This window comes from Colias croceus, chromosome 25, assembly GCF_905220415.1.
Source record: "Colias croceus chromosome 25, ilColCroc2.1".
In the NCBI taxonomy this organism is placed as follows: Eukaryota; Metazoa; Arthropoda; class Insecta; order Lepidoptera; family Pieridae; genus Colias; species Colias croceus.
The window spans coordinates 20,589-44,637 of record NC_059561.1 but is presented as its reverse complement, the minus strand read 5'-3'; the positions used below and the strand labels follow the sequence as shown (position 1 = coordinate 44,637).

Below are 24,049 nucleotides of genomic sequence, written 5' to 3'. Positions count from 1 at the left end.
GATTATATTACAGTGCCATCGAGCGACAACTGAATGTACACATCCCCAAAAGGAAGTTTATAACTATTTTTTTAACAATTAGTTTTTGTTAACAAAAAATAATTCTAATACCGCCATGAAGTAATGTCATACCTAGGCAAATATATAAATGGGACCACATGGAAGGTGGCATTCTAATAAAAAAAGAATCATTAAATTTTATCATCAAAAGAAATTATGTTAGTGTGAACTCAGTTCAATAGATTTAGTAAACACTAACTTTATACATATTCCCTTGATATGTCGATAAAATATTCAATCCTATTATTTTAGTTCATTATCATTCGTAATATATCTGCATGCTATACAAAAGTGTATCCTCTATAATAAATGAAGTTCTGGTCCAGTATGCCTTGCTCGCGTGGTCAAGAATAAAGCGCCATTCAATTGACTATTGTATAGACGCCTAAATTAGCTAGATAGATGGTAAGTGCCACAAATGAAACAAGAAACACATTACAATACGTATATTTACATCAGAATCATTACAGCTGAAATTTATAAATGTTCAATAAACATTCGATTACACTATACGGTTACGCAGCGCTCTCACTCGTGTGAACTCCATTGACAACATTTAGGTACAAATCTCATTTTCGCGGAAATTGGTCAACGGAAAGTGAGAAAGCGCGCTGTTACATTATTTACCTAGGTATATATGCAGAGTACAGACGCCCGCAACGTTCCGCGACACTCGCACCGCTACGCGATACCTGAGCACTATAACAATACTTTTGTGACAATATCTATCAAAATAAAGTTAGAACGGTCCTTTGGATAAGACTTTAAAATGAATAAAATTTGCATGTATACCGTAGCGGTAGTTGTCGAAGCTGTAGGCGTGTGTCAGCGAGGAGCTGATGTGTCTCCGTTCCCAGCGCTCAAAAAAATATTTGTTCTACTCGAGTATTAATAAAAATGTAAAATTTTACAAAATAAAACTATACATTTACATGTACTTGCTCTGCCTTTAACAGTTAATAAGATCGTTGTCGCCACAACGTTCGTTGTGCTGTCTCCGAACTGAACACACACAATACATACAGTATACACAACATACATTGTTCCTTCTGCTAAATATGCATGACTTTATATAGACACTTTTGTTCTACATATTTTGAAGTGGTACGTTCTACTAGTCAAATTGATAAAAAAATGTTCCTTACGCTCCACTTATCTTTTAAAACGCATTTTTATTTTCACTTCGTTATTTGTGACATTACTACCGATCTGCGGACTGCGTACACATTCGTTACATAGACAACGTAAAATGGAGACACACTGCAGCTTATTTACGTTACAACGTAAGTATAAAAAAATAATAATTCGACAGCCGCCACTCAACTCAGTAAAGGGCTCGGTCGCTCAGCGCGCGTTAAAAACGAAAACTTAAAAAATAAAATACTTTGTGAAACACGCGCGGAGAGCAAGACGCCCGTCGTTCCGTCTCTCTCACTCAAACGTTGAAACATCAACTTACAATTAAATATAAAAAATATCGATACACCGAGAGTATTTAATTTATAAATTTCAATGTCACAAAATTGGAAATACACAAATTAGTATTGTACTAAATTGTACATTGTCATACTTGATAAGAACCAAAAAATCTCATCATAATAATTTCTTTATAGAAAGTTCGAGAGACGGAACGAAAATAACTTAAAATTATTCATGTCAAAAACATGAAAACAATAGTTTATATACAGAGAAAACCTAACCATCGAGACGAAAACATAGCCACGTAGCAAAAAAAAAAACTTTATCAAAATATTTGATCGCTTCAGGACAAAAATCTCTTTATGGCATATCGTTTGTATCGCTGTTGCTGTCACGGCACTTTCCTTAACGTACTTACGGTTCTACCGACTGCGGCGGAAAACGACAACGAGTTTATAATTTTACACTAAAAGTAAATATATTTCATGGCTAAACCGATTTAGACGAAGCGTCGTTAACATTTTCCGCCGCTACTGAAATAGAGTACAATAAATTCAAACACAAGAGCGTGGCTTTGAGCTTCCAATATTATCGGTGTCAAATCAATCGAGGCTCCGACACCTCCATACGCGGTTAGAGATAGAAAATACAATGTAGGTACTAATATCGTTTGGTGAAAATGAATGTTTGCAATGTTTAAACACACTTTTCACAGGTTAGCTCTACCTTCATATATAATAATTTTTTTTCAGTTCATAAAAACAGATACAAGTTACAAACTGTCCTTGAATATATTGGTTTACGGTGCAAGCTGTCTAGTTTCTGTAGTACAAACTAGTTTGAGGAAAATTGTAGAGAATCCACGCTCGTCGTGTTTGAGGTAAGATGAACATAATTCGTCACGGTTGACTAGTCCGTCGTTGTCTCACACGACACTTTTAGATTCATAGTTGCGTACTTTTGTACGAAATTTTCGAATATTCTGTGCCCCGTATCGAGTATAATATTTACTTATGTTATAAATATGAAAAATTTTATTTCAAACGTAAGGAGGACGAGTATTGTAAAAAAATAATTTAACATAAAATCTACATGTGCATCACACTGGAAAATTTATAATAAAATATATACCAAAAATATAATCCGTCGGCTCGTTTGATATCGCAACGAATAACAATAATAAATATAAAAATTAAAAGATCACGATATGTGATAATTAAGTAAACGCAATCACATCGAGGCCTAATAGGCACAGTCGTAAGCTTGATTATTTATATTGACAAATAATCGAGTTTCCAACTCAATAGACATCGACGGATATCTAATCTGCGTTCGGTCGCCGCGGCCCCGTCGGTCCTTCGAGCCGGATGGCGATCGAGGACACTTTTTGAGAATTAAAACTCAGTCAAATAGATGTCGATAATTGTAAATAAAATAAAATTGATCCAAGTGGGGAGTCGTTCCGGGAAGTGATCGTCTAGCGGCTAGCTGGCGCACTTGGTCTTGCCGTCGAGCAGCTTGCGCCACAGGTCGAACTGCTCGTGGAACTGCACCATGTGTATGGACACAGCCCGCTGCACCGCGCACGGGTGCGCGGCCACCTTCTTGTTGAGGAACTCGGGCGCGTGGCGGCGCCGCACGCCGCGCCGCGCCGCCAGCACGCCCGTCACGAACACGTCCTCCAGCCGCAGGTAGCGCTCGCCCCACGCCGCCGCCAGCAGCGCGCCCCACGCGTCGCGCGTCACCAGGTACGCCGGGCCCGTGGCGAAGTCCGGGAACACCTTGCCCGGGAACTGCGCCGGCGACACGTAGTACTTCGACTTGGTCGTGCGCTTCGGCAGCGACTTCTTTATCACCTGCAAAGCGAAGCGTTCCTCCTTATCATCCGCTCGAAAAGATAGCGTGCCCGTAGTCTTATGCTGTAGGAAAACGCGAAAAAATGATGATGTTTCGTGAGCTCTGTGAAGCGTTCGACCGCGTAGAACGCTCCTCTTTATTGCGCAAACTCGATCACTGTGGAATCGAAGGAGACATCGCATAGCCTCGTACCTTCAGAATAGGAAACAGTAGTTAGTTGTTAATGGAAATGTTATAGCGGCACCGGGCTTGTGTCTCTCCGCATGTAGGTATTAAAAATACCTACCTGCCCTGGAGGGAAAGTACTTAAAATAATGAAGATAGCAAATGTTGCTGAAACAAAACATTCCTTTATTTTTAAAAAGAAATAGAACTGCATTCAAAGATTTTCGAAAATTCACTTGCATCGACCGGGAAACGAACTCCCTCAAAAAAAAAATTTTTTATTCTTCAAAACGATCCTTGAAGGGCCGATCCTAGGCCTTAAACTAGTATTTTCAATACCATATTATCCGTAAAATATTAAATCTTTATTATGGAGTACATAATATTATGGGCCTTGATCAACATCTACGAAAAATTGTCCGTCTGCAGTCAAGTGAACAACCAGTTATCATTTTCTTATGACTCAAGATAATAAAGACATACGACACTTCGCAGGTCACAGGTCTTTAGACGTAGGTTTAGAAATAGTTTCTTGCTTAAAAGTTTCTTTTTGGAACGAAGTTCCTTATCGCGCGTTGTGAAAGGGGGCTAGACGGAATTTTTTTTTTACGAGAAGTTGTCACGACACTTTTTCTAACATTTACGACCTGTGTTTACGACCCTTTTTAAACCTTCGTAATTTTTATATTAATAAAGTTGTCGTGATGAATTCTTGACAAGAAAGTTCAATAGTAACACAATACGTGTACCTTTTTAGAAACATGATTCCATGATATTTTCTCGATAGAAAAAAAAATACAAAGTTTTCATTGTTATTTTTTTAAAATCTCTGGCATCTTCAAAATAACAAACGTAAAGTTACGACTTTTTGGATATTAACTATATCTAATATATAAAAATCAATGCCACTTTTCGTTGTAATTCCATAACTCGAGAACGGCTGAACCGATTTCGATAATTCTTTTTTTATTATATTCCTTGAAGTACGAGGATGGTTCTTATGTAGAGAAAACGTAAACATGTACCACGGGCGAAGCCGGGGCGGACCGCTAGTTAACTATAAAATATAGATGTCGTGGTCATATCGTAGATTTGATCATTTCATGATATGAGTGGCCATTTCACGAAATGGTCGCATATCGTGAAATGGCCAATTTAGTTTGGCCACATCATGATGTGGTTTGGGCAGATCAATGATAAGAAATCGTTTCACGATATGGCCAATTAACGCACGGTTTTTTCATGAAATGATCAAAATTATTTGATCATATCGTAAAATAGTTACATTAATCGTTGGTAGAGGCGCTGCAAGCTCTGTGTTTATGTGATAAGATGGCGGCCGCTGGCGAAAATTAAATTATTCGCAGTTAAAAACTTCATAATTCGTTTAAGAACAATATTATGAAGAAAGTCATAGCAAAGAATTTACGACGAAGAGGTACGACGAGTACTATGGAAAATGTGGATATCTTATATGTATTTAAGAAAAAATGCTACTTAAATAAAATAATTTAAGAAACTACTACTATATTATTATAATTGTTTGTTTTTTAAAAAGCGATCCGCTTCTGGCACTCGCCGGCCGCTGCCGCGGCCGCGGCACGCTCGCTTTGCTCGCTCGGCTCGTGCGTTGTTTATCAAAGTCTAACCTAACCTAACCAAACTGTATATATAAATACTATTGCAAAAACGATTCGGTTCTGGCATTTGCCGGCCGCTGCCGCGGCACTAACTTAAATGACATTAAACAAGTTTTTAGAATATAGTTATTCTGAATTTTTTTAATATTTTATGGACTCTTTATATTTTATACGATCTGGCCAAATGTGGATGACCAAATCGTGAAACGTTGACGATTTAACGATCTGATCAAACTATGTTGGCCATTTCACGATATGCGACCATTTCGTGAAATGGCCAGTCATATCATGAAATGATCAAATCTACGATATGACCACGACATAGATACAACCTATACTTGTACCGAGTTAGAATTTTGAAATATGCGATGGTTTTGAAATAAACAAGAAATACTTGAAATTAGCGCGCGACCAGCCAATCTAGTGTGAGCCGCCGAATTCAGTTCTATTTCTTTTTAAAAATAAAGGAATGTTTCCTTTCAGCAAAATTTGCTATCTTCAGTATTTCAAGTACTTTCTCTCCAGGGCCCATCGAAAATTTCCACACTGTATAACAAGGGGGCGATTAGCAAAAATATCTGTCACAAGGACAAGTTCAATAATAATATGGCAGACAAATAGATATTATTGAACTCGTTCTTGTGACAGATATTTTTACTAATCTGTAATATATTATTTATGCTGGTGACTGTACACACGAGCAAAATTAAAATATTTCTTTTCGTTTTTCTATATAGGTACGTTTGAATGAGAATCTGTTCGATGATAATCAGCGTAAACAAGACGACGCGTGCGCAGCTCACCTTGCCCCATATGGTGTTGGTGGCGTTGGCGCGCGCGGCGGCGAAGCGCAGCAGGCGCGGGATGTTGATGAACATGTCGTCGTCCGTCTTGAGCAGGCGCGGCGCGCGCGGGCAGTACGTGTCCGCCCACTCCAGCATCGACAGCGTCTTCAGCGTCAGGTTCGAGTACGAGTCCACGAAGCGGCCCACCACCAGGTCGCCGTACAGCGCGTCCTCCGCGTCCAGCGCCGCGCGCAGCTCGGCCGGCGGCGCGCCCAGCACGAACGCGAAGGCCACGTCGCGGCGCGCGGCGTAGTGCCCCCACGTGAGCCGCACGGCGTCGCGCGCCGCGCGGTGCCCCGGCGCCGACGTCACCAGCACCACGAGCTGCACGCGCGCGCCCAGCGCCGGGCACAGCTCGGGGTGCGGCCGCTCGTGGCCCGCCTCGTACAGGTCGCGCGTCAGCACCACGCCGGGCTCGCGGCGCGGCGCGGCCGTGGGCGCGCGGGTCGTGGGGCGCGGCGTGGCGCTGGACGCCGCCGCCGCCGCCGCGGTGGTGGTGTTGGCGCGCGGCGTGGAGGGCGCGGGCGCGTAGGGCGCGGGCGCGTAGGGCGCGGGCGCGTAGGGCGCGGGCGCGTAGGGCGCGGGGCGCGGCGGCGCGGGGGGCGGCGGCACGCGCGCCGCCAGCAGCAGCAGCAGCAGCGCGCCGAGGGCGGCCAGCGCCAGCGCGTGCGAGCGCCGCACCGCGCCCGTCGCGAGCCACATGCCGCGCCGCCCGACACTCACGCCCTTATATGCTGCAATGGAAATAATACCTTATATTAATTGCGATATAAGCAACTACAGAAGTATTATTTTTCTTTTGTTATTCCAAATACTGTTTTAATCGTCCAAATTAGAAATAGTAAGTATTGTATATATTATCAATTTCTAAGATTATTAGAATGCTTTAAAATCAACGATAAAATAAAATTTATGATACCTACTGACAACTACGGTTACGACGCACACCAGAGTATTCTTCAGAGCTTCGTAATAAATGAATAAACCAAAGTAATTAATTATATCCATTAAATGGAGAAACATTTCTTAATAAGAAAAAATATTAAGAAATAATCGTTATGAATACCTATTTGAACAATAAAATACCAATGGTCATGTAACTGTTTACGCAACCACTACACAATTAGCTACTTTACTTACTTATTGAATAAGGTAGGTATAAAAGAAGGATTAAGTAGGTAGTTACTGATCTTGAGTAACAATAATAATTGTAGTCTAAGAAACACATTAAAGTAGACCCACCGTAATCGCTATACAAGTTGTTTAATAAATTGGCGTCGATATAATGAATAGCATTTATATCACTGGCTTTATCAAATAATAACGCGTTAAAAAGGGAAAACCTGCACTCACTATCGAACAAAACACATCGCGTTCAAATATTATAATTGTGTAAACAAACGTAACTCGTTACGTGGCGTAACATAATATTTTAGATTAAATTGTTGATGTACTACTCTGATATATATATCTCGTCACTTGTACTTTCCTACCTCCTTCACCTGCACCGTGCACGGTACACCTTGAGGATCATTTATCACCACTAATACACGTCTATGCATTTTCATAAAATTTTACTTTCCTACCTCCTTCACCTGCACCGTGCACGGTACACCTTGAGGATCATTTATCACAACTAATACACGTCTATGCATTTTCATAAAATTTTAAAATCACATTACGGAGGCAGTGGGGAATTAAGATAGTTAGTTATACTTTAAATATAATTCAGTAGGCAACTGGCAATAAATATATCCTACAAAGCTAGCCGATAGCAGTGAGAAGCGTCTGAAACACATTGATATCTGATAGCAACGGTCACGGTCAATGGTTAAGAGCGTGTCAACGAGGACAGCATGTATAAATTCAACATAAGTTTAGAATGCAAACAAAAATAAATGTAAAAATTTCAAAGAGCCCTCAACCACCCTCATAATATTATTTATACTTATTACAAAAAAAAAATTACATTATATTTATATAAATTTATAAAGAATAGGAAAAATTCGATCACGAGGCGGGACTCGAACCCGCATCCTTCGCGCCATTCCGGGGCGGATGCCTAACCAACTCAGCCACTCGTGACCCGCCTGAGAAATCGAATTTATTCTATTCTTTCAGTTTTATGTGTCTTAAGGGACACACCGCGCGCCATCTATTTTTTGGTTTTTATGGCATTCAAATGCTTTATAAATATAAATTTATAAAGAATCCTCGTGATCGAATTTTTTCTATTCTTTATAAATTTTTATTTATAAAGCATTTCAATGCCATAAAAACCAAAAAATATAAATTCAACAAAAAGGTCGTGTTCCATCGTTACAATATTGAATTCACTGAAAAGTGCTTCATATTGGTTGAGATGGTTGTTAAATCATCTCAATAGATGGCGCGCGGTGTGTCCCTTAAGACACATAAAACTGAAAGAATAGAATAAATTCGATTACTCAGGCGGGTCACGAGTGGCTGAGTTGGTTAGGCATCCGCCCCGGAATGGCGCGAAGGATGCGGGTTCGAGTCCCGTCTCGTGATCGAATTTTTTCTATTCTTTATAAATTTATATTTATAAAGCATTTGAATGCCATAAAAACCAAAAAATATAAATTCTACATTATATTTATCAAATAATCAATTCATAAAAACTTACTTTATAAATAATTCAAATTAAATGATTTCATATAAGTACTCGTTATTAAGTACCTGTCCAAAATACAAACGATTCCAACACAATTTCGATTCCTAAACATCAAAACATCATATTATATAACTAAATCATTTACTAGTTATTACAAACAGCACATAAGAAAGTCAGAGGCAAAGTCTCACTGCGAATTGCGATGCCTTTCATGCGATCCATAAATAAATAAAAATTGAGATAAGTGCGAACGTCTGTCTAAATCTCTCTTAAAACAATTAGCTTTGCGTCATAACGTAATCGTACCTGAGAAAAAATAAATAAAAAAACCTTATTGAAACAAGCGGTTATTCAAGAATAATAAAGAAAAAATAATAAAGAACAAAGGAATCACGCACCTCGCGAGAGCCTGGCACGAAAGGTCTCGCGGCTCGAATCCATTCACCTGTGAACAGTTGCGGGCTGCGGCCCACGCGCGGCGGGGTAGCAGTTAGCAGTCAGCACAACAGCGACAGCCTTGCGGCGGCCGTGGCCGAGGATGCGCGCCGCACGGAGCCACGACTTGCCAATCCGGTGCCCAATCAGTGCGAGTGTAATTAATATCTAAATTGTAATCGTGTCACGACTATCTTCCGGGCGGCGGCTTTGTCATTGATAACCTATCTGGTTTCGGCCTCCATTTTTACATTTTTATAATGTTCTGCACCATGTTTTACTAAGCGAACGGGTAAAAGGATTTCCTGTAATTACATCATCGTCGAATTAATTCATCTTGACGTAACGCGACTCGTGCAGATGGATCCGTCTAAGCCTCTAAGGAATATTTTACTGCGCACATTGTAGCAACGTTCGATGCGATCGATTCAATTGTGGAATTCATGATAAATATTGAAATGAAATGGGGCGTGATAAAACAATTATAAAACGCTTGACGGTCGCGTGTGGAAAATTCGTACATCTGGCGACAATAGAACGCCAATCTACACATTACCCGCTCAAGCGAGCACGGTGAGCGCTCGCCCGCCGCGCCCTCCCATGATCCCATCTGCTCATGCTACACATTTAGGAGCATATATTTTTATATTTATAATACATTCGATGGTAAATCCATTCATGATTTTTTTTTACTAGCCCAAAGTCGCATTCATAGGACAAATTTTTCAATATAAAAGATAAACTTGAGGATTTAATTACACGTTTTTGATATTTTAATTTACATCCGTTAAACTGGCACCTTTTTATTATTATTTTTTGTTAGTAATCCGTTAAACAAGCAACTAATATTATTTTTATTATTTCGGGAAATATTGTATCCATATGTTAGTTGGAATTCCGAGCTACGTTATATTTTCAATCGATTTAAATCAAAATAAATGGGTTATTTAGATTGATAGTAGGTTCCTACGGTGCTTGCATAAATTCAACGCAGCGTTTTCAACAAGCGGTTAATTAACACGAGTAATTGGAGCTGTCAATTGTTCATCACCTTACTTTAAATGCATTGTTTAAAATTAAGAATGCGTTTCATTAAGAAGTATTTTAATCAACAGAAGAAGACCAATGCAAGAATATAAGTTGCTAAGTTTGAGGGGAGATGCGGTGCATTCACATTTGTGTCAGTGGCCAATGTTTCTCAAATGTGTCGATTAGCCTTCCGTTTCTCATTCAGGTCTCAAGTGATTCAGAGCTCGGAAAGTCAGTATTATCCTTGGTTTATATACCATTAAGTACATCGTCACAGCTTTTCAAATAAAAATGTTCAATAAGCCAATATTTCCATCTAATTAATATTGGATAAGCATCGATTGCCAAACCTTGAGTGAACTAACACGATAAAAGTGCTAATAAAAAACGCGAAGAAGGTCGCAATCAGAACGATTTACTCAACCAATAATAATAAATACCTATTCAAATATTTCCCAAGTACGTGAATTACGAGGAATATTGTGCAGTCGGAGCTAACTATCGCGCATTCATCTAAGACATTCGCATGTACCAATCGACCCGCCACGAACCTAATTGGGTCTCGTTTCTGTACTCGTGAAGCTTTCTTTTTTAATTACGATATTGTAATCTAATGAAATCCCATATAATGAGACAAAGGCGTAAATTCCTAAGAGCGAGCGTCGCCAGAGACGTGAGTCAGTGGCTGGTCGGCCGCCCCGCCCGCGTGTGGAGTAATGGATTACCCGTAATGCACAGTTCCCACTTTTAACCTAATTACCCTTCGACATGACACGAGCTAACCTCTTGATAATACATCTAATTTCAAAAAGTTACCATCAATATTTCGTCGCTTGATATTTTTAAATATGGCAAAAATGGTTACTTGCCTGACGGACCTAAAAACTACGTGACTGAAGGAAACGTATACAGAATTGTAGGCCTTATGTCGATACTTCAATCTAGTGATGTATCTAGTACTGTATGTATGATGTGGCCACTGGCATATACGAAAACTTGAATCATTGCAATCGTTTTCATTCAGAAACATACAGAATTATCAGCGAAATGTGGACGAGCAGCTGCATTTATTACTATCACTGCTCCCAATATCTCAATTCTAGTTAAACCTGCTTATAAATTAAAGACCAGTCACATTGTAGTATTTAACTTACTACTTACAGCTGAAGCGCGACTGCGCAGCCGGTTGTGTTCGAGTTCCAATCTACGCACTGGCCACTGCCCGGCTTTAGTGTTCGATATTACAACATCCAGACTTTTTGTAGAGATCCAACAGGAAAGCGACCTTAGACTCAACAATTTGTAGCAAATACTCATCACTTGTGAGACATCAAATTTCAATAAGTTATACTTAAATAATTAATAAGGCTGTATGTTGATACGAGGGTTCTCGTAAAAACGCATTGATTACGAAATCTAAATGATTGGTTGCAACAAACATCCCAAACCGAAAGTATTTGGTCACATTGTCTAAATGCACACGCCATCACACGCGTACAGTGCACAGGTCCCTCAACCAAATGTACCTTTTTGGAAGTGCAAACTGCAAATCAACTTCGGATTAGTACAATCAGTTTTCTTCAATGACCTATTATACTAGTAGACGCGGCGTACGCCAACATCATTGCACTAAAAAACAGCGTAATTAATACATACTTACTTACTAACGCATTATCACCAATACAGTTGTTCTCTCTTTCACTCTCACGCACGAGACATAATACATGTCTCACTCATGTACTTCGTAATAACAACTGCCGATTAAAATATAAAAAGAACGTCCAGCCACGACGCTGAATGGTGCGTGACTAAGTGAAACTCGGGCACTTAGCTGAGTTTTTTCTTGCCAAAATAGAGAGCGGGTAACGTATCTAGCTTTTTTATATACATATCATAGGTTTTCTTAGCGAGTTACACATCAATGACAGTGAGCTAGAGGCTAGCGTTAGCTTCTACAAAGTAATATTTCCATGTGAATGCGACTATTTAATAACTCACGTTCCTTTGTACATATTTTATTACCGACATGTATTTATTGTATACTCTATTATAATATGTAGTCTGTATACATTCATTGTTACTGTTCTGCAACTGTTCTGCGATTGTTCGTATTAAAGTTTGACATTTTAAATGTATTGTAATAGTTTCAATTTGGGATGATATATTTTCAACACTCGTCAATTCTGTCGTCAGTCATCACTCGTCTCTAGTCATAGCTCCAGTGCGCGGTGCGGCGCGGGCGGCGCGGCGGTGTGGAGGTATTGAAAGCATGCATTGCATCTCTGGTGTGCTCGCGGGTAATTGTCCGGCGGCTCCGACGACAGGTACGCGGGGTCAAGGCCCTGCCTCTAACGGCGCCCGCACACACGCGCGCGCACGCACACAGCCCGCGGCTCGCAGCCGACCGGCGACCTCCGCGCGCGGGCCGCGGCAGGCGAGCCCGGCGCCCGCGCCGCTGCTCTCCCGGCGGCTCCTGCCGCGATACTTGATACTTGAGGTTACTGCGATATCGTGTGACTAACCAGTAACCTTTCAATGATAATGCTACCATCCTACTTCCTAATGCGAACGAGCGACACGCGTTTTGCTCGATCGGACTCGGATCTCGGACACGTCAAAAAGCCTGATCTAAACGTACGAACACTTGAGAATGATCATTAAAATTTGTGAAAGCCACAGATCTATATCGAGATATAGTTCTGTGGTGTAAGCGCATATCATATAAAAATTACGTATGGAGTATGGACCACTCGTACCTACTGAAAACAGTTTCAGCAGAGCAGACAACGGCCTTCAAACCAGTTAATTTTATACGAGAACCGACCGCCGTTGTTGTTTCTTTACTTATACCGATTTTCCAAGCATCATACAATTCAATATCGATTCATTTAAAGCTCTCGCTAAAAAATAATACCTAGTTGGACCGCCGCGGCCGCGCCCTATTGTTAATATAGTTATTTTGGTATCACGCCACTGCTATGTTTACCTATTTGCTGTCACTTAAATGCACCGTGATAATTGACACGCCACTTGACACAACGTGAAAATTAGGTTTTTCCACGGTTTTTCAACGAATGTTCTCAAATCTTTTTTCGAAAACTAGTAGGTATTTCCACAGATCGCCTATCAAAACAAAGTTCAATGCGTGCGATTTCCATCATATAATTTATTGATAAAACGTTTCCGTTACTTAGTGCGAGCTTACTTTACTAAGATTATAACGTAACAATAAAATTTGACGAAACAGGAAAAAGAGGCTCAAGATAATATACATGACTTGCACTTAGATATTAGTGACTACTAAGACGTTCAGGGAATCAATAGCAGACTGCGGCTTTTCCACTGCCACCAAACCAACAGTTTATTATTGCATAATATTATCACCTACTCTACCTCATTCATTTATATTCTGTCTTGTTTTCTGGGAAATTAAGACTACCAGTTATCTTTTTATGGCACCGTGTGCAACTGTGGTGTGCAAGTTAGAAACTTTGAATGAATGTTTTATTTTACGCCACTTGTACATTTATCAGGACCTATTAATTGGCGATTGCAAATCTGGAAGACATACCTACTACAGTAACTATTTAGTAATCTGTGATACTGCGTCAATAATTAGTGATATCTTCAATTAAACTATTAGCACTTCAAACAAGTACTAACTGATAAACATGCAGTTTTCTCTGTAATCTAACATCGATATTAGTCTGATGACGACTAACGTGCGATAACAATCGTGTTATTGCTATCGCGTCATACATCTAGATTAACAAATGTAGATGATTATCGAATCATCTACAAAAAAATTACATTTGTTAATCTAGATGTATGACGCGATAGTAACGTGCGTAGCTTTACAATATCGTGGTCGCGCTGCTCGCGAGCAGTCGCCGGAGATAGAGTCCATGAAAATGTTTCTTTTGAGGCCTTAGAGGACGATTTATTAAAATAAAATTATTTGGTTTACTATCTACTATCTACTTTATTTTCATTTTGATGATACAAAGTAATATAAATAAAGCCGTACAAGTACAGAACCTCTTTATATGTTCTGTGCGTACAAGATACAATTTGAAATTAAAAATGTCTAATCTAATTTTAAAAATTAAAAAAATGCTTCCACTACCCCCCTGGAGAGGATCTCCATCCATCTAGATAAAAGAGATAGACAACAATAAATAGAGATTTTTCAAAGATGTATCATAGAGCCCCCTGTTCAAGTTTTATAGTATTTCGTGAATTATTCCGATACCGATATAGCGTTATCCGGTGGATTGTCTCAGCAATAAAATTGGTTATCAATATAAAACTTTTTATATCTCATGTATATGCCCATTGCAATACAATAAATAACTATAGTTTTATGTGCCTGCTGCAGACTGGTAGCAGGTACTTGAACATAAACTTTGTAATATGTATAAATGGTTTAAAAATTAATATTCGTATTTGAAACTTAAATTCTTTATATTCTTCTGGATACATTGTGGTAGGTATTTATGTTTTGAATATTCATTAGTATTTGGCATTGGAAACTGGTTCATCTTTTCAAAGGCCACGTATTTTTATTTTTTATCACTGCCAGTTGCCACCGACGCGGACGCGGCGACGAGCAATAGTTTTCAGATTTGTATCACTATGTCGATAGCGGCGTCCGTCAATATTCATAACGCACGATGAATTAAGGTCGCCAAAGTAGGATTGGCACACTGGCTTAGTGACCCTGCCTATTGAGATGGGAGATGGTATGATTAACGATTTTATTTTTTATTTGTTATATAGCATAAAAAATGCTTAATTGTGTATTTAAAAAAAGGTAGAGTACAAAAATCTGACGGTCGCACGTTACGGAAAAGTTTTTTTGATTTTTATGGCGAAGGGACTTTGATGCTTTAATTATTTATTCAATATTATAATAGTTACCAGAGGAGTACCTCAAGGTAGTATTTTAGGGCCTATCCTGTTTATATTGTACACAGCAGACATTACACACTCAATTAAACATTGTCAATTTCACTTATATGCCGATGACCTACAACTTCTCATTCCTATCAGCAGGGACAATTTTGATGAGACTATCACGAAACTTAATTCGGATTTAAATAATATTTCATGTTGGTCTAATAATAACTCTTTAGTGTTAAATCCGTTAAAATCTAAATTCATGATCGTTGGTTCCAAAAAACAGGTCAATTGTTTATCGCAGTTGAAACCCAAAGTTTGTATCGATAACTTACCTCTCGAATGTGTCAATCAGGTGCGCAACCTTGGTATTGAAATGGACAATAATTTGAAATTTGAAGCCCATGTTTTAAATGTTACTCGAAATTGCTTTTATCGTATTAAGGTTTTATACAAAATTCGTGATTTTTTAAGTGTAGATATGCGCATTCGCCTATGTGAAACTCTAGTCTTGTCCAAATTAAACTATGCACTGGCAGTGTATGGTCCTTGTTTGCTTCAAAGAACACATCGTCTCCTTCAGAGAGTGCAAAATGCTTGTGCACGATATTGCTTTCAGATTCCTCCAAGAACACATATCTCACCATACCTAAACATGCATAACCTACTTAATATGAAAAACCGTCAAAAACTTTACTTTGCCAGTCTCCTTTTCGACGTTATTAAATTTAAAAAACCTCCTTATTTATATGATAAACTTTTATGGAGGACCTCCAAAGCCTCGAGTGAATGTAGGCCATGCACAAATATTTTTTCTGTGCCTAAATACAAAACAGCCGCCTTTAGAGGAAGTTTTAGATTTCTTGCTACGAAGTGCTGGAATGATATCCCGCCTCCTATTCGAAATTCTCAAACTAGGGACACTTTTAAAAAGAAGTTGAAAGCTTATTTTCTCGTTATTCAGAAACAGTCTACATAAATACCTATAATACTTAATTGTTATTTTCTATGTTTAATAATATCTACTATAAACTATAATCTACTTGATATTCATTAAAATTGTGTCCTTCTTTTACTTTATCTATTTTCTACGTTTTATATATTATCGTTCTGGAAAAGATGTCTTTAACTTCTTCTACCTACTTGGCGTTGGCAATATAAATTCATAAATTACACTTAAATTCTGACACACTATTCATTTTTAATTACTGATTCGTTTCCTCTCAACTCACTCAGCCGATTTTCCGTTCTGACTGGCAAACAATGTTACATACTTCATACATCAAAATCTTCTTACTTTATAATGTAATACACAGCATAATTTAGTCCGTTCATTAAAATTATACCTACTCTTATTAGTCACTCCTCTCTACTTAATATGGTGCTGACAGAATAACAGCGTTACAGCCTCAGCTGTAACATTCATGCTGAGTCAGTATTCCCTTTCCCTGAGGTGATACAGATATAATATAATATTATGTTTATTATTACGTCTTCACATATTGTTTTACCTAGTTTTACCTTGTTTTTTAAGTTATAAGTATTTTCTGTTATTTAAGGTACTGTATCATTTTTTGGGAATAAATGTGTTTCTATTCTATTCTATTCTATTCTATTATTCTAGTTAAAACAAAGGTGTCAATTGACAATAGTATCAAGTCTTATAATTATAAGATTGTAATTACTGATCATGTATGAGTGACTAGCCATTCCAACATTCAATCGGAATATACCTAAAGTTTTTTCCCTGGAATGGAAGAATCATCATAATAATCATCGTAATAATTTAGAAGAATTCCTAGCTTCTTGAATATATTTAAAAAAAACGAATTACTATAGTAATTAATAAATATACGAATTATATTAATTGATAAATAATAAGCTATATCGGAAAACATGACGTAAAAGTGGTCCTTGTGACATCACAGACGGCGTGCCTCGACCGACAACAAACCACTTTTTAAGTGGTTTCGACTGTACTACTGTATTCTTGATAGCTTCCTGTTCGATCGCCTTTATTCTTACATATTACGAACAAGAAATTAACTCTGAAATCAAGTATAATATTATATCCGACGAAGGATTGGTGTGAAAAAATTATGATGTTATAACTATTGTTGTGTTAGACCGCATCAAACTTTGGAATGATATTTATTCAAAGCTACCTACCTAACAAGCTATCGAAACGTGTTTTTCTCAGTATGTTTGTACGAGAGGCTCTCCGCGCAATTATGCTAATTTCCTGTGCAGCGTGCACTCGGCGGGACACGCGCACTGCCACACTGCACGCCGCGGCCGCGCCCGCTTTGCCGTCGTCTAATTAACGCATTGTCACGGTGTACGGTGCACTATTACTGACCCGGAGACAAATAGATACTACCCTTAATTAATGTACGATCGATACGATCGACCCAAATCGGCTTGAACACCATATCGTTCGTTCAGGACTCAGGTAATTAGACGGATTACCATGAACGAAAATGGAAAATTTATCGCGGTTTTTTTAATGAATGGGTACTTCAAGAGACACTTTAATAAGTTGATAGGTACTTTTTTGAGTTACATATTCTTGTCCCTTGCAAAATAATTTAAAAATGTATACGTGACATGTTGATGTCCTTTTGATTTTTAAGAGATCGATATCAATCAGTGTCCCGTAAAATAATAATTGAAGTGAGTTAAGTCACAAAGTGGAAGCTATTAGAGCTCACACCCACAGGACCACAGCCACAGAATACAAATGGTGCTATAACATAAATATAGACTGCACCCGCCAAGATACAAGTTTTTATGCATTCATGCTGTGTCAAGTTCTAGTCGATCTAGTCGGCTATTATTAGCCGCCAACGGAACACTTAGCTCTCCTTGAACTTAACTATTTATAAACTCGGTCTCGGTGTCCCACACTGAACTTTTCTAAAGGCTAAATGACCATCGTCATCGGTGACCGTTTGACCGATGAATAATCTTTATCTTCTGGTTTAAGACCGTTTCATCGTTAGGTTATCCTAAGCATTCCAGTCAAAGTCAGCTTGTTGCATAGCAAAAATTTGAAATATCAGGTATTATAAAACGTGCTTAATGAAGCTGGACGATTAGCGAGAAAGGGATCGCACAGCAATCTAGTGCCGTAGGTAACGAGAGAGTTCCGCGCGGCGCACGAGACCGGCTTTGTCTCACGCCTCTCCTGCCGGCTGCCTAGTGCCTGCTAACCAAAGTGCTCTTCCAACAAAAGTGGTTATAGCAAACCAAAACATATACGTATCTCCAAACTGAACATGACGTCTTGCAATCTGCTCTATCGAACCGATTCTTACGTAAATAACGAACTCGCGATACAATTAAGGAAGTTACAAGCGAGAAGGCAGAAAGAAGAGGCCGGTACACATAGAGCACGATTTCTTATAAGATATACAATATACATGTGGGAATAGGATAAAATATTAAGATGTATTTCATGATTACTAGTTTTATTTTTAGTCTGTGTTTTTCTATTATTTAATCTGTGGACATGTTATCTGTAGACTGTAGATTTTTGGTTGTCTATGACTTGACTTTGTTTTTTTTGGTACGATGTAATGGAGGTTTGTTGAAATGTATTTTTGATATGTAACCGGTGTCTGGGAAATAAATCGATTGGGCGAATTTGGCTTTTTATTTACACCATCCCCACATAATTTGGGGGCTCGTCCGGGATACGGGATGGTGGAATAAAGAAAAAACAGACGAAGACTATGATGCCGGTGATTTAACCTGATTAAGAATTTACGAATTACGAACGAAGACTAAGATTTAAAGAAGCTTATGATTATACGATTACGACTTGAAGACTATAAAATTTTTTATTTACATTATTCAACATGTCGCCGAAACGAGTAAAAGATGATGATGATTGTGGTGAACCATCGCCGCGTATTTCCTTCAATGACTTAGAGAAATCAATGACGCCATTTTCGGGTGATGATGCCTATGGCATCGAAACATTCGTAAAAGATTTTGAAGATATTTCCTCTTTAATGCAATGGGGCGAAATAGAAAAACTCATATTTTCGAAGCGGCTTCTCGCGGGAACCGCCAAGCTATTTTTACGTTCACTAAGTGGGACCACCACGTGGGATACACTTAAGTCTGAGCTCCGTGAGGAATTTGGTAAGAAGTTGAACAGTGCAACTGTTCACAAGAGACTTTCAACTCGCCGGATGAAGATGAATGAGACTCATCAGCAATATTTTTTACATATGAAGGAACTTGCAGTACTTGGGAATGTTGAAGATGAAGCCCTGATGGAATATGTCATCGACGGTATTAAAGACAGTGAGTCCAACAAAAATATTTTATATGGCGCTTGTAACATTAAAGAATTCAGAAAGAAATTAGACATTTATTCAGAAATTAAGAAAAAATCATATTCACCTAATAAGATTCAAAGTAATTCAGTATCAAAGTCCATTGGCATGAAAATTCAAAAAACACTACGAGTAAAGAGATGTTTCAATTGTGGAGATTTAGATCATGAGTCGCCTAATTGTACTAAAGGCATTAAATGTTTTAAATGCAACTTGTTTGGCCATAAATCAACTGAATGTTCTAAAAGTATAAAAAAGAGTTTGGAAATTATGTCAACTAAAAATAATATTGATGTGAGACCTTTCAAGAAGCTGAAAATAAATAATATTGATGTAGAAGCCCTGATTGATACCGGAAGCGATGCTAATTTAATAATTATGTCTTATTTTAGGAAGATTCAAGGTGAAAAATTGTTATCTTATAGTTCAGGAACAACAGAAACTTTAACTGGAATAGCTGAAAAGGAAATTTATACAAAAGGATCTTTCACAGCAAAAATTGAAATTGATGATTGTTATTTTGAAACTTTATTTTATGTTGTTGATGATGGCGCTATCCCTGTCAACATTATATTAGGAAATCCTGTACTGAAAGAAGTAGAAATCAATTTTAAATCTGGAACTATCACTGCAACAAGAATATTACACCTTACAATGCTAGAGAATGAAAATGAAGATATCACAAATATTGAAAACAAAGAATATAAGAATAAAATACAGAATATTATAAAAGAATATAACCCCAAAAGATGTACTAAAGCATCAAATGTAAAACTTAAAATATTATTAACCGATGATGTACCAGTTTATCAGAATCCACGACGATTGTCACCTTTGGAGCTTAACATTGTTGACAAACAGATTAAAGAATGGCTTGATGAAGGAATAATAAAAACAAGTAAGTCTGATTATGCTAGTCCAATAGTGCTTGCAAAAAAGAAGAATGGAATGTTATGGAAGATTAAGGATGGAAATAAATTAATGGTTGTACCTAAGAAAATGCAAAATGAAATTATAAGAAAACATCATGAAAACGGACATTTTGGTTGTGTTAAGACTGAGGAATTAATAAATAGAAATTATTATATAGAGAATTTAAAGGAAAAGATTAAAACAAACATTGATAATTGCGTGGAATGTATACTTAATTCAAATAAAAGAGGAAAGAAGGAAGGATTTCTACATGTAATAGATAAAGGTGATTTACCATTGTCTACTTACCATATTGATCATCTACGACTGTTGACTCATCTGGGACAGATGATTCTGCAGGATGACCGTGTGGGAATAGGATAAAATATTAAGATGTATTTCATGATTACTAGTTTTATTTTTAGTCTGTGTTTTTCTATTATTTAATCTGTGGACATGTTATCTGTAGACTGTAGATTTTTGGTTGTCTATGACTTGACTTTGTTTTTTTTGGTACGATGTAATGGAGGTTTGTTGAAATGTATTTTTGATATGTAACCGGTGTCTGGGAAATAAATCGATTGGGCGAATTTGGCTTTTTATTTACACCATCCCCACATACATTATCCAACAAACAAACGCTATAACGAGGAAGGATTCGATATCGTTTTTTGTTATGATTGTATTCACAAAACAACTAGATATTTCATCTTAAACTTTTATATTACGTAGTAGCTGATTAATTGATAAAATTTTCCATTCGGCATTTACTCTGCGTCAACTAAAAATCTTTCCCGTCGACGTAAACTAAACACATATATAAGCTCGCAATTTTACTAAGTACGAATGCTGAAAAAAATGATTACCCTGAAATATAGTATTTTCGTAATAAACTCCAAAGTGGGGTTCAAATCCCCGCGGCATGAGGCGCGCCGCGCGACGGATCCTTCGCTAGGCCATTCTATCATTAACTTACATTCCTATAACATAACCTAAGAGCCTTGTAAGTATATTAGTACTAGATCCCACCGCAGGATTAGTGCGTTCATAGTTTTTTTGATGAAACCAAAATTTTATGTATATTTATAATTAGGAGAATGATATATTATAATAATTAAGAGTTATATCGACTAGGTTGCCAAATATTTGAGAACCATCAAATCAAAAAAATTTATCCTTGTTATCTCTGTTAGCTACCACAATCGAGAGTTTTGTACACGAAATTATTCGGTGTCTCATCAAAATAAAGCTACAAACGGAAAATCAGCTTGATAGTAGTCACTTGCAAAAATGGGCGATGTATCCTGAACTAATACGGATAAAATTCTCGCGTCGCGCACGCCGCGGTCGTTCCACTAACCATCGGCGCTTTTTCAATTTTTCTAATTTATCATATATATCATATTCCTTTTGCATCTTTGTGCATATGCATTCTACGCATTATAAATTAAAGATTCAGTAAAATACAAAGTAATTATCAGTAAAGTATCAACTCAACCGAGAATGATTTCAATTTGTCCGACACATGAAAGTACACGACAATTTCAATGAATTCAATTAATCGATTAAAGATCTCATATAATCATGTCAATCAGCCCAATTCCCAGATCAGTTAATACCTTTAGATAGTGATCGGTAGCATTTAGAAAACATAGGGTATATGTGCCAGTACCACGGAAGTAAGGAATAAAATCCAAAATGTAACTCACCATAAAGTAAAGAGTAAACTGTAAAACACCAATGTGATGATTGTGTGACCTTCCACTGCATAATGAGCTCTGTGATTAACTGATATTTTGACTAAACTGATTATAATATCAAATTGTGTAAAATAAATTTAAAAAGTGCTAATAGGATTAATCCAATTAGCATGTTATTATTAATTATTTTTATCTATCAATTTTTTATGATGATAAGTAAATAAAATATATATATATATATATATATATATATATATATATATATATATATATATATTTCAATCAGTTGGAATCACCGGGGTTACATGCGAGCAATATGAATTATGTATTCTATTAACAGTTTATTATTCCAAGAACAAGTACGACAGGGAAGTTTTATTTTCATCTTATCTCGTTGGGGAATTAACATTTATAAGTATATTCAATTCTTATGGATAAAAAATATAAATTAATTGACATTTAAAATATTGTGTAGTAATGAAGAATAAATGATGTTTTCACGCTAAATTATTATTATTTTGTTATTAGTATGTTTATATATATAAAAAAATGTTTTTTGAGTAACTATTCAGAGCACAGAACATATAAAAGAGGTTTTTACCTCTTTATATGTTCTGTGAGTGTATATTATGTGTATATATGCAGAGTGTATATTTGCATGTCAATGTAATTGGAGAATGTGCTTTAAAATTTCAAAAAGTAAGACCTGGGGCCATATTGTGAGTTGTGACCTCTTATTTCCAGACAGATTATGCTATGAACTGAACTGACTGGCAAATTACCGCAATAACAAGCCATGGTGAATTATGGTCGTTCACTCTCAAACCCATGTTGGATACCCAGAAATTAATAGATTATCCAATCTTTTTTTCTATTTCTTTGGGGGAATCACCATCTAGTAGAAATTAACAGCAATATTTAAATTATTATGATTGACAATATTTTTTTTCTATCATCCATTAGTAACTATCACAATATCAATATGTTTTTTTTTAGTTATTGTCATTTTCCATAAAATAAATATCAATAAAATCATTACAAATTCAATTATTGATTTTATGTGCTAGTGCTCTATGCTTTTCTTTGTTAATTTCAAACAAGAGATTTTAATTTCTGTGATGCATTTAAAAATATTCAAAGACAGCTATCCTACTAATATTATAAATGCGAAAGTTTGTGAGGATGTATGTGTGTGTGTGTTTGTTACTCTTTCACGCAAATACTACTGAACCGATTACAATGAAATTTAGCACACATATAGAGGGTAACTTGGATTAACACATAGGATAGGTTTCATCCCGGAAATCCCACGGGAACGGGAACAATGCGGGCGGAAAGCTAGTAATATTATATTGATACACAACACAGTAATATAGTATAGTGTATATACCTTATTAGAATGTAATGAAGAGTTTGAATGCTTTTCACACATCATAGTAAATCAAACTCCACAGCGAATATTGCTTGCTAAATGCTTGTTGGAGAGCTTTAGATTCGCGGCATCGCAAAATTTTGTCATTGAAACTATTTCTAAACAAATCCAGTTATAAGAGTTAAACCCGAATGTTATTGTGGCAATATTTTGATGCACAAAGCAAAAACAATAAATTCTTATGAAAATAATGTTATTTTACTCACCATAACGGCGTAATGTAGAGTCGACGCGAAAGGCCAGGAAGTCGGCGACGGCCAATACAGAATCAAAGTGGACTATGGAAGTCGCAGGTCGTTTCCTCAACAGTGTCTAATTGTAATGGCTTTATAATACTTGGCACAACTCATAACGACCACTAATTTACAAAGCGCAGGATATTTCTTTTTATGAATATTTTTTTCCTTTAGCGATACAACCTTCCGCCCACCCCGTTTGTAAAGCACTAGATTTGACAACTGACATTTGACAGTTCAACTTCGCTCCTGACAGATGAAGTTTATTCTATGCCGAGATGGCCGCCCGGGCGCGAGATTCTATGCATTACTTTCCTCTATGATCTATGCTAATATCAAATAATGTCATGTCAATTTTATCACCTTAGTTTATCACTTATTAGCTATTTGACAGCTTGCGTTGTCGCCTGTATCATGCCGTGATCATGCCTGTATTTCG

At 37.3% G+C, this 24,049-nt stretch overlaps 2 protein-coding genes across 3 annotated transcripts; one reads left to right on the top strand and one right to left on the bottom strand.

The window, feature by feature from the left end:
• Positions 1-491: 491 nt before the first annotated feature.
• Positions 492-23,846, bottom strand: LOC123703069 (beta-1,3-galactosyltransferase 5-like). 2 transcript variants are annotated; one of them, XM_045650948.1, is made up of 3 exons: positions 23,581-23,846; positions 5,945-6,720; positions 492-3,335 (listed from the first exon to the last, which is right to left on the bottom strand). In XM_045650948.1, the coding sequence occupies exons 2-3, from the start codon at positions 6,686-6,688 to the stop codon at positions 2,964-2,966; spliced, it is 1,116 nt and encodes a 371-aa protein (XP_045506904.1). In that variant the 5' UTR covers positions 6,689-6,720; positions 23,581-23,846; the 3' UTR covers positions 492-2,963. The 2 variants fall into 2 exon arrangements, with proteins under 2 accessions (XP_045506904.1, XP_045506903.1); XM_045650947.1 differs by lacking the exon at positions 23,581-23,846 and adding an exon at positions 9,020-11,719.
• LOC123703071 lies at positions 18,623-20,648 on the top strand. The gene is made up of 2 exons (XM_045650949.1): positions 18,623-19,298; positions 19,723-20,648. Exons 1-2 carry the CDS (start codon positions 18,845-18,847, stop codon positions 19,776-19,778), a joined length of 510 nt encoding a protein of 169 aa, XP_045506905.1. The 5' UTR covers positions 18,623-18,844; the 3' UTR covers positions 19,779-20,648.
• Positions 23,847-24,049: the final 203 nt, after the last annotated feature.

Bases quoted from the DNA above. Each gene is read 5' to 3' on its own strand.
- LOC123703069 (XM_045650947.1), bottom strand. From the start codon at position 9,062: ATGGATTCGAGCCGCGAGACCTTTCGTGCCAGGCTCTCGCGAG. The intron at 6,721-9,019 runs GTGCGTGATTCC...TTTCCATTGCAG, and splicing joins TCGTGCCAGGCTCTCGCGAG to CATATAAGGGCGTGAGTGTC. The intron at 3,336-5,944 runs GTGAGCTGCGCA...TTCGCTTTGCAG, and splicing joins CCAACACCATATGGGGCAAG to GTGATAAAGAAGTCGCTGCC.
- LOC123703071 (XM_045650949.1), top strand. From the start codon at position 18,845: ATGTCGCCGAAACGAGTAAAAGATGATGATGATTGTGGTGAACCATCG. The intron at 19,299-19,722 runs GTGAGTCCAACA...GTCTTATTTTAG, and splicing joins CATCGACGGTATTAAAGACA to GAAGATTCAAGGTGAAAAAT.